At 34.4% G+C, this 12,562-nt stretch overlaps 1 protein-coding gene across 8 annotated transcripts in view; it reads right to left on the bottom strand.

Moving 5' to 3' along the window:
* The window catches only part of EHBP1 (EH domain binding protein 1), a 442,179-nt gene that overhangs the window by 203,624 nt on the left and 225,993 nt on the right, over positions 1-12,562 (bottom strand). For all 8 annotated transcript variants that reach the window (XM_054728303.1, XM_054728309.1, XM_054728302.1 and 5 more), the window contains 2 exons: positions 8,823-9,004; positions 6,220-6,359 (listed from right to left, as the gene is read on the bottom strand). In XM_054728303.1, the coding sequence (XP_054584278.1) occupies positions 6,220-6,359; positions 8,823-9,004 (322 nt within the window). The remainder of the gene's footprint in view (positions 1-6,219; positions 6,360-8,822; positions 9,005-12,562) is intronic.

The raw sequence follows: 12,562 nt of genomic DNA, 5'->3' as shown, positions 1-12,562 counted from the left end.
TCTATTAATATGGTTAAAGCAATCGTACATTCCCAGCACAAATCCTCAGCAAATACTTATTGGTACTTAAAATATTATTTGTTTCCTGGTTCCTACCCTAAGTAAATATTGGAGAGCTTCTAACTTCTTCAGATCTCACTTCCATTCTGACTGTGAAATGAGCTCTCAGTATCTGCAGAATTATAAGTCCTAAGGGGAATGATAGAGAATGTTCAGCTGTCAGTAAAAACAAAGCAGCATTACAGTTTAAGAGTGAAACAGAAAGTAGGATAAATTTATAATATGTATCTTCTGCCACTTCTTCTACTCTGTGAGGTGACACGTATTTGAGATCTGAACACTCGGAGGAGATATTCTTGCTGACTTCAGATATGCTCAGGTAAAAAACCAGAAGCAAATTAATGGATGTATTCTCTGACCAGAGTCCCAAGTTTATTCTAAGGAACCTTCAAATGAAAGGAGGGAGACCTACTTATGGCCATTCACAGCCTTATTAAGTACAACATTTAATCTCTGAGGGCTGAGTCATACCATAATCAACTCTAGCTCCTCAAATATGAACTGTAATCTCTTCTATTACAACCTATACTATAAGATTATGTTCCTTGAAGGTAGCCAATATATCACTCTCTCTTCCTCCCCCCAAGTTAACTTTACCAATTAAGAGAAAAAGATGAATAAACAACAGGCACATTACTTATGGTAAAAATGAATCCTGATTTATAAATTGCATCAGGATGGGAGGACTCTGAATGGAAGGCCATAGTTTTAGCTTCTCTGATTACAGAGACTAATAACTGGGCATGTCCCTTATGCAGACCTGAGAAATTATGCTTATCAAACTGTTACAAACGATATCAGCTCTTGAACAGCATAAAGATTCTAAGGTAACCCATGATGCAACTATGTGGATATCTTGTCCCCTTGTACTCAAGTTGTCATTTGAGTACAGAGGTCAAAGAATAGCACGTGGGCTGCTGTGAGGACCCCAGTAAAAGATGAATGCTCTGCTGGCATGCTGTTTCCTGTCCAATATTCTTTTAAGTGAATCTAATGCTAAGTTTGACCTATTCAGGTCATGAGAGTCTGAATGTGTGGTTAAGCCTACAGAGAATATTTGGTGATCTCTGCAACAACTAAAAGTATAACAGGGGCCTTGCAAGTGTCTGATAATATCTGGTTTCCCTGATACTGTTTTGCTATAAACTGTTTCAGTTAAACCTGATTTTCTGAGTTGTATTCAATAGGACTTCAACATTTATGCAGGAGTCTTTCTCTTCCTGTTGTGTGTTCAAATATTCAACATGCTTACCAATGATGATATTACCAAAGTTTGGTTCAAGCACTATGAGGTTTCTGTATAGATGGAGGTACAGATTATTTTGAAACCATAAACAATTTCTAATATGGGCTACAGTATTATAAAATTTCATATGATTATGAAAGTAGACTTTTCACTAAAAGGCTTTGTTTCTTTAACACCAAGGTCTATCACTCCCACTACATTTCAGTTATTTTTTCAATTGCAATTCAAAATTCCCTTGCCCATTCACTGGTGCTACACTTCTGTAGAATGCAGCTATACATGTAGCATCAATAAAAGCTTCCTGCCTAAGAGTCAGTCCCAAAATGTTTACAGTTAGCAGTGAATTCTGCCTCAGACAGAAAAGGGTAGAGACATTTGACTAGTCCAATATAGATACGATGAATTTACTTTTCTTTTAGAAAAGACTGTAATTTCATAAGATATATTATGTTAATTACCACTGCCTAATAGCAATGTTCCACAAGAAATCACTGACTACATGAATAGCCTCTAGGTGTCAATCTAAGAGATACACAAAATAATTGTAACAATCTGTTTCTTCAAGAAGGTTGCAACTTAGTTGGGTAATAATATACCTATATTATTTTATTGATATAATGTGATTGCATTTTATGTATTTACATTGCAATATAAGGATATAATATAGGCAGAATATAAAATAATCATTCCTTCCTTTTAAAAAACTGTGTCAACAATTTCAGAGCTGAAAGGATGTGTGAATGTAAGCTGTGCTTTAAGTTATTGCCACTTTAGCTGGTAAATAAAAATACCCATAATACTTTATTTGTACCATGTTTATAAAACGTATGTTTTGTTTACTCTTCAGCTATTATTTTAACAGTACTGCTGTTAATTTTTAATAAATTTTTTATTATCTTAAAACTACTCAAACATTTTTAGAGTAGTAGTGCTGATGCTTAACAAAATAATTCCTGAAAGTTATTAAGTTTGAAATGGAATTTGCATATGCTAAAAAAATGCAACTTAGGAAGCCAAACAACTGCCATGAAATGCTGTGCTATTAATTTAAGTGACTGTACTCCGAAAATAAAATAGAAAATACAGATGGAAAAAATGCAACATCAAAGCAAAAATTTATTACAATAATTATGGGTTTACTTAGAATATGCATCTAATCATCCCTGGTCCCCATCTATCTTTGCTCCTTCAACACACATTTTACATTCATTACTTTTGGAAAACTAGTCTTGAATTATTTAAGGTTTGATTTATGTGTCTCCTCCTGATCCCATTCCTTCCATAAAATGGGACCACACTACCCTGAATAAGATAGTACATGATTAAAGGTAAAAATGAATTCAATAAGATAATAAGCCAGAGTTATCAATATGGGCTACAATAGGAGAGAGAAAACCCAATTCATTTACTTCTGACCTTTCAGTTAACATATATTAAATTCTCAATATGTTCTAGACAGCGTGCTAGAAGCTAGAGATGAAAAAAGGACTAGAACATAGTATTTCATAAAATAGGGAAAAGAAAATATATAAATAATGGGAACATTCCAAAGAAATATTGAATCATCACAAGTTATATTAAATCAATTTTTTTCAATTATGATTGAAGAATTTTACACTAGCTAAAAAGAAGTTACTCCTTTGGCAGAAATTTTAAAAAATAAGGTATATTTAGGTGCGTTGCCCATTTTTTGATTGGATTGTTAAGTTGTATGTGTTCCCTGTAAATATGGAGATTAAACCCTTATCAGAGATAACATTGGCAAATACACTGAGTGGCCAGATTATTATGATCTCTGAATGCATAATAATCTGGCCACTCAGTGTGCGTGTGTGTACACACACACACACACACACACACACACACACACACACACATATATATATATATATATATTAGAGGCCCGGTGCATGAATTCGTGCATCGGTGGGGTCTGGCCAGCCTGGCCAGGGGGAGGGGACATGGGCCTGCCTGCCCGGTGCTGGCCTGCCTGCTGGTGGAACTCCTGGTTGAGGGGACAATTTGCATATTAGCCTTTTATTATATAGGATATACACTGAGTGGCCAGATTATGCGTTCAGAGATCATAATACTCTGGCCACTCAGTGTATGTTCTCCCATGCAGTGGGCTTTCTTGTTGTTTTGTTGATAGTTTCTTTTGCTGTGCAGAAGCTTTTTATTAGATGTAGTCCCTAGTTTCCATTCCCCTAGGAGCTGTATTGGTGAAGATATTGCTTCGGCATATATCTGAGATTTTGCTGCCTGTGTATTCCTCTAATATTTTTATGGTTTCCCAAAACTAGAAACACCAATCAGAAAGGATATACTAGCATGCACCCCTACATTCATAGCAGCATAATTTACAATAGCTAAGATTTGGAAACAGCCTAAATGCCCATCAGCAGGTGAGTAGATTAAAAAAACTGTGGTACATCTACACAATGGAATACTATGATGCTGTAAAAAGGAAGGAACTCCTACCATTTGCAACAGCATGATGGACCTGAAGAGCATTATACTAAGCGAAATAAGTCATTTGCAGAAAGATAAATATCACATGATCTCACTCATTTGCGGAATATAATGAACAACATAAACTGATGAGCAAAAACAGATCCAGAGACAGAGAAGCATCGATCAGACTGTCAAACCTCAGAGGGAAGGCAGGGGAGGGTGGTGGGGAAGGGGAAGAGATCAACCAAAGAACTTGTATGCATGCATATAAGCATAACCAATGGACACAGACATGAGGTGGGGGAGGGCATGTGCAGAGGAGAGAGGCAATGCGGGGATAAGGACACATATAATACCTTAATCAATGAAGAAGAAAAAAAAGGTATGTTTAAGAAATAATGGTTGCTATGGTATGAATGTTTGTGTCCCCCAAAATTCATATGTTGAAATCCTAATTCCCAATGTGATAGTATTAGGAGATGGGGCCTTTGGACAGTGTTACTAGGTCAGGACAGTGGAGCCCTTATGAATGAGATTAATACCCGTATAGAAAAGGCCCAAAAGAACAACCCTGCCCACTTCCACAATATGAGGAATACAATAAGGAGTCTGTGACCCAGAAAAAGGATCTCACGCAATCATGCGAACACCCTGATTTCAGACTTCCAGCCTCCAGAATTATGAGAAATACATTTCTGCTGTATATAGGCTATCCAATCTATTGTGTTTTGTTACAGCAGGCCAAATGAATTAAAACAATGAACTATAAAATCTAATTATTATTGAATACCTTCATTAAATCTGTATTTTGCTAAAAAATAATGTCCTTTCTTTTCCTTTCAACCAGCACAGAACTTGTGACGATTTGTTATCACTAATTTTTCCCATTACTATGATTAAAACAATACAATATAGCTCAAAACAGCTATGTAACTGTGTGGGTATTTTATTCCTACTATGGTACTAATGTCTAACTGATAATTAGTTTTAACTAAAAGCCATCAACAAAGAACAAACTGTATCCTCCAATTAAAAGATAAAATTATATCCCACTGGAATTATAAAAACTCATGCTATAAAAAAGTGCCTGCATTTATAAATGGTATAGTATTAGCATAAAGGATGGAGTGGTCAAGCTTAAGAGGGGAGTTGGCATGAAAGGCTTCTCAGACTATGTGGCAACAGAATTAAAATTTGAAGGACAGGCAGAAGGTCACTGGTAGTGGTAGCAGAAGAACACCAACTTGATGTACTCCAGCTAGCCAAATAAAACAGAGATCTCAAAGACAGGAAAGACATGGCATTTTAAAAATAACTATATAATTGTTGCTGACATCATTTAAACATAATGCAAATGTCAGCATTAATTATTGGGGGGGGAGGGAAATCCCAAAATGTTATTGAAATAAAAATAATAGCCAGAAGGGGCTAGAGGAGGTGTTGTAATTGATAAGTCCCTATTTAATCATTCTTGTCTTGAAATTTTGCCTGATGTATATATATTTAGTGCTTTATTTTCACTCCAATAATAAAGGCATAACATCAATTCCTTAAGTGTGATAGCCAGATTGCCAATAAGTATTTATTGATCACTTAATACAAAGAGGTTCTAATCACTTAACATTTTAGTAGTAGTTTGATCAAACCAACTATAATGAATAATTGCATGTAAGCTTCTAGATATAAGATAAAACGTCCATACACTAGGAGAAGGTAGCTAATGCAAATTCTCATTTCTTTATTTATAAAGGATTCATTCGAACACTGACAAAGTAAGTATGAATATATTCAGGCTATTTTATATTATAATTAGTAGTTCTAGTAAAGTTCTATGCTTTCTTAACTGAACTTGGACATGATCTTAAACTGCTGAAATTTGTTATTACCAGCAACATGCAAAGTTTTCAGAGAGCTAAATGGGATATCCTATATAATAAAAGTGTAATATGCAAATTGACCGAACAGCCAAACAGCAGAACCACCATCCAGATGACCATCCAGATGACCATCCCGGGACCATGCTATGACATCCACTGGTGCCAGGCCGGCCAAGGCAGGTGCAATGTGATTGGTCAGGGGCCCGGCCATCACCCATGATCGCCCTGCAGAGGGAGGCCCAGGCCACCAGCTAGCATAGCAGGGCAATCAATCAGGGGAGCTCCACGATTGCCCTGCAGAGGGAGGCCCAGCCCACTGACCAGCGGGCTGCAGCAGGTGGGAGGGGCTTCCCTGTGTGAGGGAAGCCCGGGTCCCAGGTGCCAGAGGAAAGCCTGTGCCAGCAGCCAGGGGAAGGAAGGCCTACTCTTGTACCAATTTCATGCATCGGGCCTCTAGTTAGATTATAAAGGCTTAAGGAAGAAAAAATGCCTTGTTAGTGAAACTGTGTTTCCTGGGAACTAAGAATAAGCTTTCAACTTTACAAAAAAAAAAAGATAAACTTACAGCTTAATAAAACCAACCTGTAATTTTTGCTGCCTTTTCCTCTTGGTCCACTCGGTTCTCATCATCTTCTTCATTATCTTCTTCAAAGTCATCTAAATTCCCAATATCAGCCTGCTTCATACTCATCAAACTAGCCAAACTTTGCATGTCTTCATCCCTACATTAATAATTTATAATATAATACATAGTTCATTAAATGACATTACTTGAAAAAGAACTGATGCTTAACAAATATTAATATATTCCTTTTTTGTACATTAATAAGTCTTTTTAAAGCTATATAATACTATTGAAAACTCTAAACACTCATTTATTAATTTTTAAACAGCATGTTTAATTAGTAAAAAGCAAACAGGATTAAAAACTAACTGGTTAGGAGTTACATTAATTCTGTGCTGCAGACATATGGAAGACTAAAATTTTCTCTATGGGATTAAAGTAGGGTTTCTTAACCATGAAGTCTGCAAACAAAAACTTGTTTCATAAAACAATGAGATAATTGGCAAATCAGATGAGATCTAGACTTTAAAATATTTAAATTTTCATAAGGAATTAAAATAGAAATTCTTAATCTTGAAGCCCATGAACCCTTTTGGTTTTGTGAAGTGGAGGAAAAAGAAGTAGAATAAAGCCCTGTAAATTATATTTAAATCTTATTTAAAGGTGCATTTTTCTGAAAGGGGCTATAGTTGTTCAAAAGTTAAAGAACTAAGGTAATACAAAAAAGCACTATAAGACAAAGTCTAGCCTTTTTAAGAATTATAAGATAGAAAATGACCTGCGTTGATTGAAAAGAAAAAATTTACATTAAATACTGTAAACATTAAAAAATTTAAGTTTTCCTGATCAATCATTTTCATCTTAAATTTCAAACAAACTACAGTGAATGAAACATATTTCTAACAAACTAAATTTTAATCAGGTATACTTCCTCAAAACTCAGAAAGCCAAATTAAAACAGTTTCTCATGTTCTTAGCACAATACAATAAGAAAACACACACTAAAGTCTCTTATGTAAATATTCATTTTTCTAAATATAATATGACTTTGCAGACTAAACTGGTTTTTAGAAATTCTTTGCATTTTATCTCATATAAGCTTAGAATTAAAATAATTTCCCCATTTTAAAATAAGTTAGTAACACAAAGTCTGCATGAACAAAAAAAAGTTATGTTACATTATATAAATGCCTTACAAGTTGCTCACCTATCAATGAGGATCATTTCAAGATATATTATTCTTAAAATGCTAATTTGATTAATTTTACCTATTTAATTTCATCATATTTTAACGCTGAACATTGTTCTTTGGGAAAGGTAAGGAGGCAAGAGGGAATTTAGAGTGTTTGAGAGAATGCTTCACTCAAACTGAGATATTTGGTTTGACTGAATTTCCTCTCACCCACATTTCTGTGAATGGTACTGATTAACTTACTGCTTCTGCCCAGTGGAAAGGAGTCCACCTTCAAAGGATCTTCTCTGATTTTGTTTTCTCTCTTCTTTCTCTATTTCCTTACCTTTCATTTTGGCTTGGATTTCAGGATAAGGTCTTTATTTTTAATTTCTCAATGTTTAAGTCTATAATTTACGATCCTGATATGAAAGACTAATGCTTCCATTCTGCACTCTCTACCACTCACTTAGAAGCAAACTTTTCAGAGAAGAGGCTTATGTTATCTACCAAGTCACTTGCGCCCTGGAGATGAGTGCCAAACATCTCATTCTGACGCACAGTATTCAGTCTAATCAGTTAAGTAGACATGACCAATTATAGTAACCACATTTCACTAGGTCAAATACATTCAGAAGTGTAATTCAGATTGGATTGTAATGTTTATAGGTGCCTTCTTCCCCTCACCTTTTAAGTCAAGGTGTAGAATTTACATTTCCATCTTCCATTCCAAATAGGTACTAACAGTTTCACTATACCCAAAACATGCACTTACCCCATGATTTAACTACAGTGAATGTTACTTTTTTTTTTAACCTGTTCTAGGTATGTTCACCTCATTTTATCCAGTTATAATGTTAAGTCTTTTCGGAAACTAGAACTGGGTATAGAAATTATCTTTGTGCAATGCCTATTGAGAGCTTTAGAAGTGACTTTTGAAAAGGATAGTGATTATAACAAAGTGTGTCTACCTGTACACCTTGCTATACAATTTTTGGAAGGCTGAGCCAAAGAACATGAATTGGCAAAGGTTCCTTTAATTCTTTCATTACTCTTATCCTAAACTTTTCATTTTGGGTTCCTCTCATATCTCAGCTGAACCAAACAACTCCACAAATTGAACTGTCTATATTTCAGAGTACAACCACTTACACCAAAGACACTAAAATATAAAAACAAACATGTATGATATACTATAATATACAATTATAATATAAAATTTGAAACTTGCTGTAATCACTTTTATATTATTGTTCATTCCCTAGAGTCACAAGAGGCTATAAATAACAAGGAATTCATTTAATTCAGTCTCTGAAACTAAGAATGGTAAGAATGATTGGTATGTGGTAGGATGTTCTCAACTGTTGCTAATCTGCTGAGTCCAAAGCTATAAACCTACAGTGTTTTAAAATACACTCTGGAGCAGCTTTCTGGACAAAATTAACTTACGTGGCTTTTCCTTCCCGGAGGAAAATGCAAGATAATGAAAACTGGAGAGTGGCAGATACAACTTTTTTAGACAATGGCTTGAATTTTAACTTGACATCAGTCTGAGTTGGCATAGGGCTTGCATACTGTTTCATGTTGATGCTGCTAGTAGCAAGAGCTTTCCTTCGACCGGAAGGGGATTCCTGGAAGATAAAAAATAATTATGTTATTTGGAGTCATTTACTTTATAGCCAAATATTTTAAAATACAATTTTAATAATATGATTAAACAACAATTGAGACTTCCTTTTCCAATGAATTCCTATAACATAACAATGAAATAAAATTGTAATGAGTTTATATCACAACTTTTACATATGTAAGGCAGATATAAAATTGGAGAGAGCTGACACAGGCAAAAATAGGGGAAGATTTAACAACCCTCAATAACTCAGGAAAGGAAACTAGAACAGAAAGTCTCCAGGGCCCCTGTAAAAAGCACAGGGGCAGGTATCAAAGTTCTTAATAATTGTTTTCCTTCCTTTGATTATATTTAATATAACCTATTTACATTATAATGTAAAACTAATGATATTAGGTTATATTAACCTAATTAACCTTTCTGAATGCCTATACTTTTTAAGGAAACACCCAGCCTTGGTAACATTCTACCTCATTCTACCTATAAATACTGAATTCTATCCTATACTTTGAGTCTTATTTCTTCCTGGAGCCTTTTCTAATCACTCCAGTCTACAGTTCTCTCTCTTTCCTAAGATCACATATATCAAGGAAGAAACAGTTGGTTTATCCGATCCTATGCCAGTGGCATACACTGCTAAGCAAACCCAGAAGATATAAAAATTCTTCTCCACATAGCAATTGACAATTCATCAAAAATAGAACACAAAATGAAACCTATTTGCTATCAAAGGTATTTAACATTCCATTAATAAACTATCTTATTTCAAAATTATCCCTTATAGAATAATAGCATAGGAGAACAATGATAACAGGACAGCAAAATAATGATTGGGTGTTAAGTATGAAAAAGACAAGGTGTCAATTCTGGAGAAATGTTATAATGAATAAGACATAATAATCCCTGATTATGTGTTCTAATGGCAAGAAAAAATTTTATTTTTTAATTAATTTTATTGGTGTGGCATTGGTTAATATCATGTGGGAAATTTTAGAAGGTCAATTTGTTAATAATGTAAATCAAAGGTCATACCATCATTAATGTAACCAGAGGTCATAAACTAGCATTTCGTAGAATTTACTGGTTTGAGAGCTAAGACCTAAAATAAGGCTTAATTTCCAAATTACATGACCTTGAGTAAATCAGTAACTTGAGCCTCAGTAACCTTCCCTATAAAATAAGGAGATTAAACAAATCCATTCAAGCTCTACATTGGTTTAGTATAAAAGTACCAAGGCAGGAAAAACTACCATTACCATTTGATATTTAATAAATCTTTATTTGTCCTATGATTGACAAACTTGTCTAAAATTAGGATATACTAATTTAATTGAAACAGCCTTTTAAAAATTTTTGACATTTCTACAAGCAGAACATGTAAAAAATGTAATATAGCATCCCTAAAGTATACCTGGTTTTAAAATGTGGTCTTATCTGTCAGATTATGCACAGCAATATTATACAGAACTATTAGTGCATGTAGATACCTTATGAATGAATTTCAAAAAAGCATCAAGCACTTGAGAAGGATTTAGGTTCTTTCAGAAGAAATACTTAAGAATATGCAAATACCCTCAACTGAATCAAGTTGAGCAGATGTTACTATCCCAAACAATACAAGTGATCTTTCCCTGGTCGCTACTGTCAATCAAAGAATAAGATTAAGGTCCAAGGTTCTGACAATGTGCAAAATGAAAAAGTACGATCAGGGAGTATCAACTGATTACACTGACATGAACAATAATCTCTTATTGTACCTTTTGAATAGCTAACAACTTCTACATATAATATACGACTTAAAACCTCTTTTGAAAGCATAACATACAATGCACCACATATTATTTTCAGATTTTAGGGTTTATTAAAAAACAAAAATAAAAATAGAAGAGCTTGTTAAAAATTCTGATGCCTATCTCCCATTCCCAGAGATGCTAAATTAGTAAATCTGTTAAACATCTGTTTCATAAATTATGACACTGATCCATTAATAGTAATTATCTAATTTTATAACCAAATAATAAAACTATAAAACATAAGATAACTTGGAAATGCACATAATTTTGAAAGCCCAGTTTAAGGATGATTCCTGCAAAATCTAGAGTCTATTTGATTAACAATCTGTGGACTTCATTTTTTTAGATAAAAGTTATGCAGAAAAGGTTTTCTGCTGAACTTAGGGAATTTTTAACTATTTGGTAAATTGGTGTGTCTATAAAAAACCCCACAGGAAATAAAATTATTAAATTCTAAACACAATTAGCTATACTACTTAATTAAAAGCAAAAATTTGCTCAGTAATAACAAAAACAGCGCTTATAAGACTTAGGCAGGTAAGCAGTACTCTTTTGAGTCTACAATATGCATTCCTGATATTATCACAGGATCTCATTAAAGTTTATGTCTTTGGGAGAAGGGGTTTGAATGGTGTTTCTACTAATTCTTCAGCTAGTGGAAACCCCAGCTTTACAAATCTTCACTTTTTATAACCATTGAGTCCAAATCTTTACCAACCCAAGACTGATATAATTGCTATCAACAGTTCTATAAAGAATGAATTAACTGATTGCATTGCTATATCAGCATATCTTTTACATCCTATAGTCCTCTTTAAGGGAGTAAGGACCAGCCAGGCAGGGAAAGTTTAGAGAGCATTACTGTTATTGATGCCAGAGTCCTAATGCTAACATATCGCATGCAGATTAGAAAAGAGAACAAAAATAAGAGAAAAATAGTAAGATAAATTTTTATAGAAAGGAAGTTAGATGACAAAAGTCAATAAGAAGTGATTACATATGTGTAGGTTTAAGTTTCTGCCTCTGGTTCCATGTTTATACATGGGTTAGTGAATTAGGCAGTATTTTGGGAATTACTTCAAAATCCTTAAAGCAGTTTTAAACTTAGGGTTTATTAAAAAACAAAAATAAAAGTAGAAGAGCTTGTTAAAAATTCTGATGCCTATCTCCCATTCCCAGAGATCCTAAATCAGTAAATCTAGAGATGAGCCCTGTGTTTTCTAAAAATGGTAGTATTAAGTACTTCTCCTCACTACCATCACCTCCCACCCCAAAAAACTCACTACTAACAGGTGATTCTGATCTAGTTAATCCAAAATCACACTTTCAGGCCCTGGCCAGATAACTCAGTTGGTTGGTTAGAGCAGGGGTCGGCAAACTGCGGCTCTTTGGCCCTTTGAGTGTGGCTCTTCCACAAAATACCACGTGCGGGCGCGTGCGTACAGTGCGATTGAAACTTCGCGGCCCAGGCGCAGAAGTCGGTTTTCAGCTCTCAAAAGAAATTTCAATCGTTGTACTGTTGATATTTGGCTCTGTTGACTAATGATTTTGCCGACCACTGTTAGAGCATCATCCTGATATGCCAAGGTTTCGGCTTCAATCAACAGAGTACATACAAGAATCAACCAATGAATGCATAAGTAAGTGGAACAACAAATTGATGCTTCTCTCTCTCTCTCTCTCTCAAAATCAATAAATTAAAAATAAAATAAATAAAATCACACTTTCAGAAATAGTTCCCCCCTGAGAAATCCAAGTTGGCTGCT

The sequence above is a fragment of the Eptesicus fuscus genome, chromosome 16, assembly GCF_027574615.1.
Source record: "Eptesicus fuscus isolate TK198812 chromosome 16, DD_ASM_mEF_20220401, whole genome shotgun sequence".
Classification (NCBI taxonomy): Eukaryota; Metazoa; Chordata; class Mammalia; order Chiroptera; family Vespertilionidae; genus Eptesicus; species Eptesicus fuscus.
Note: the sequence above shows the minus strand (reverse complement) of the source record. Positions and strands in the feature narration are given on the sequence as shown.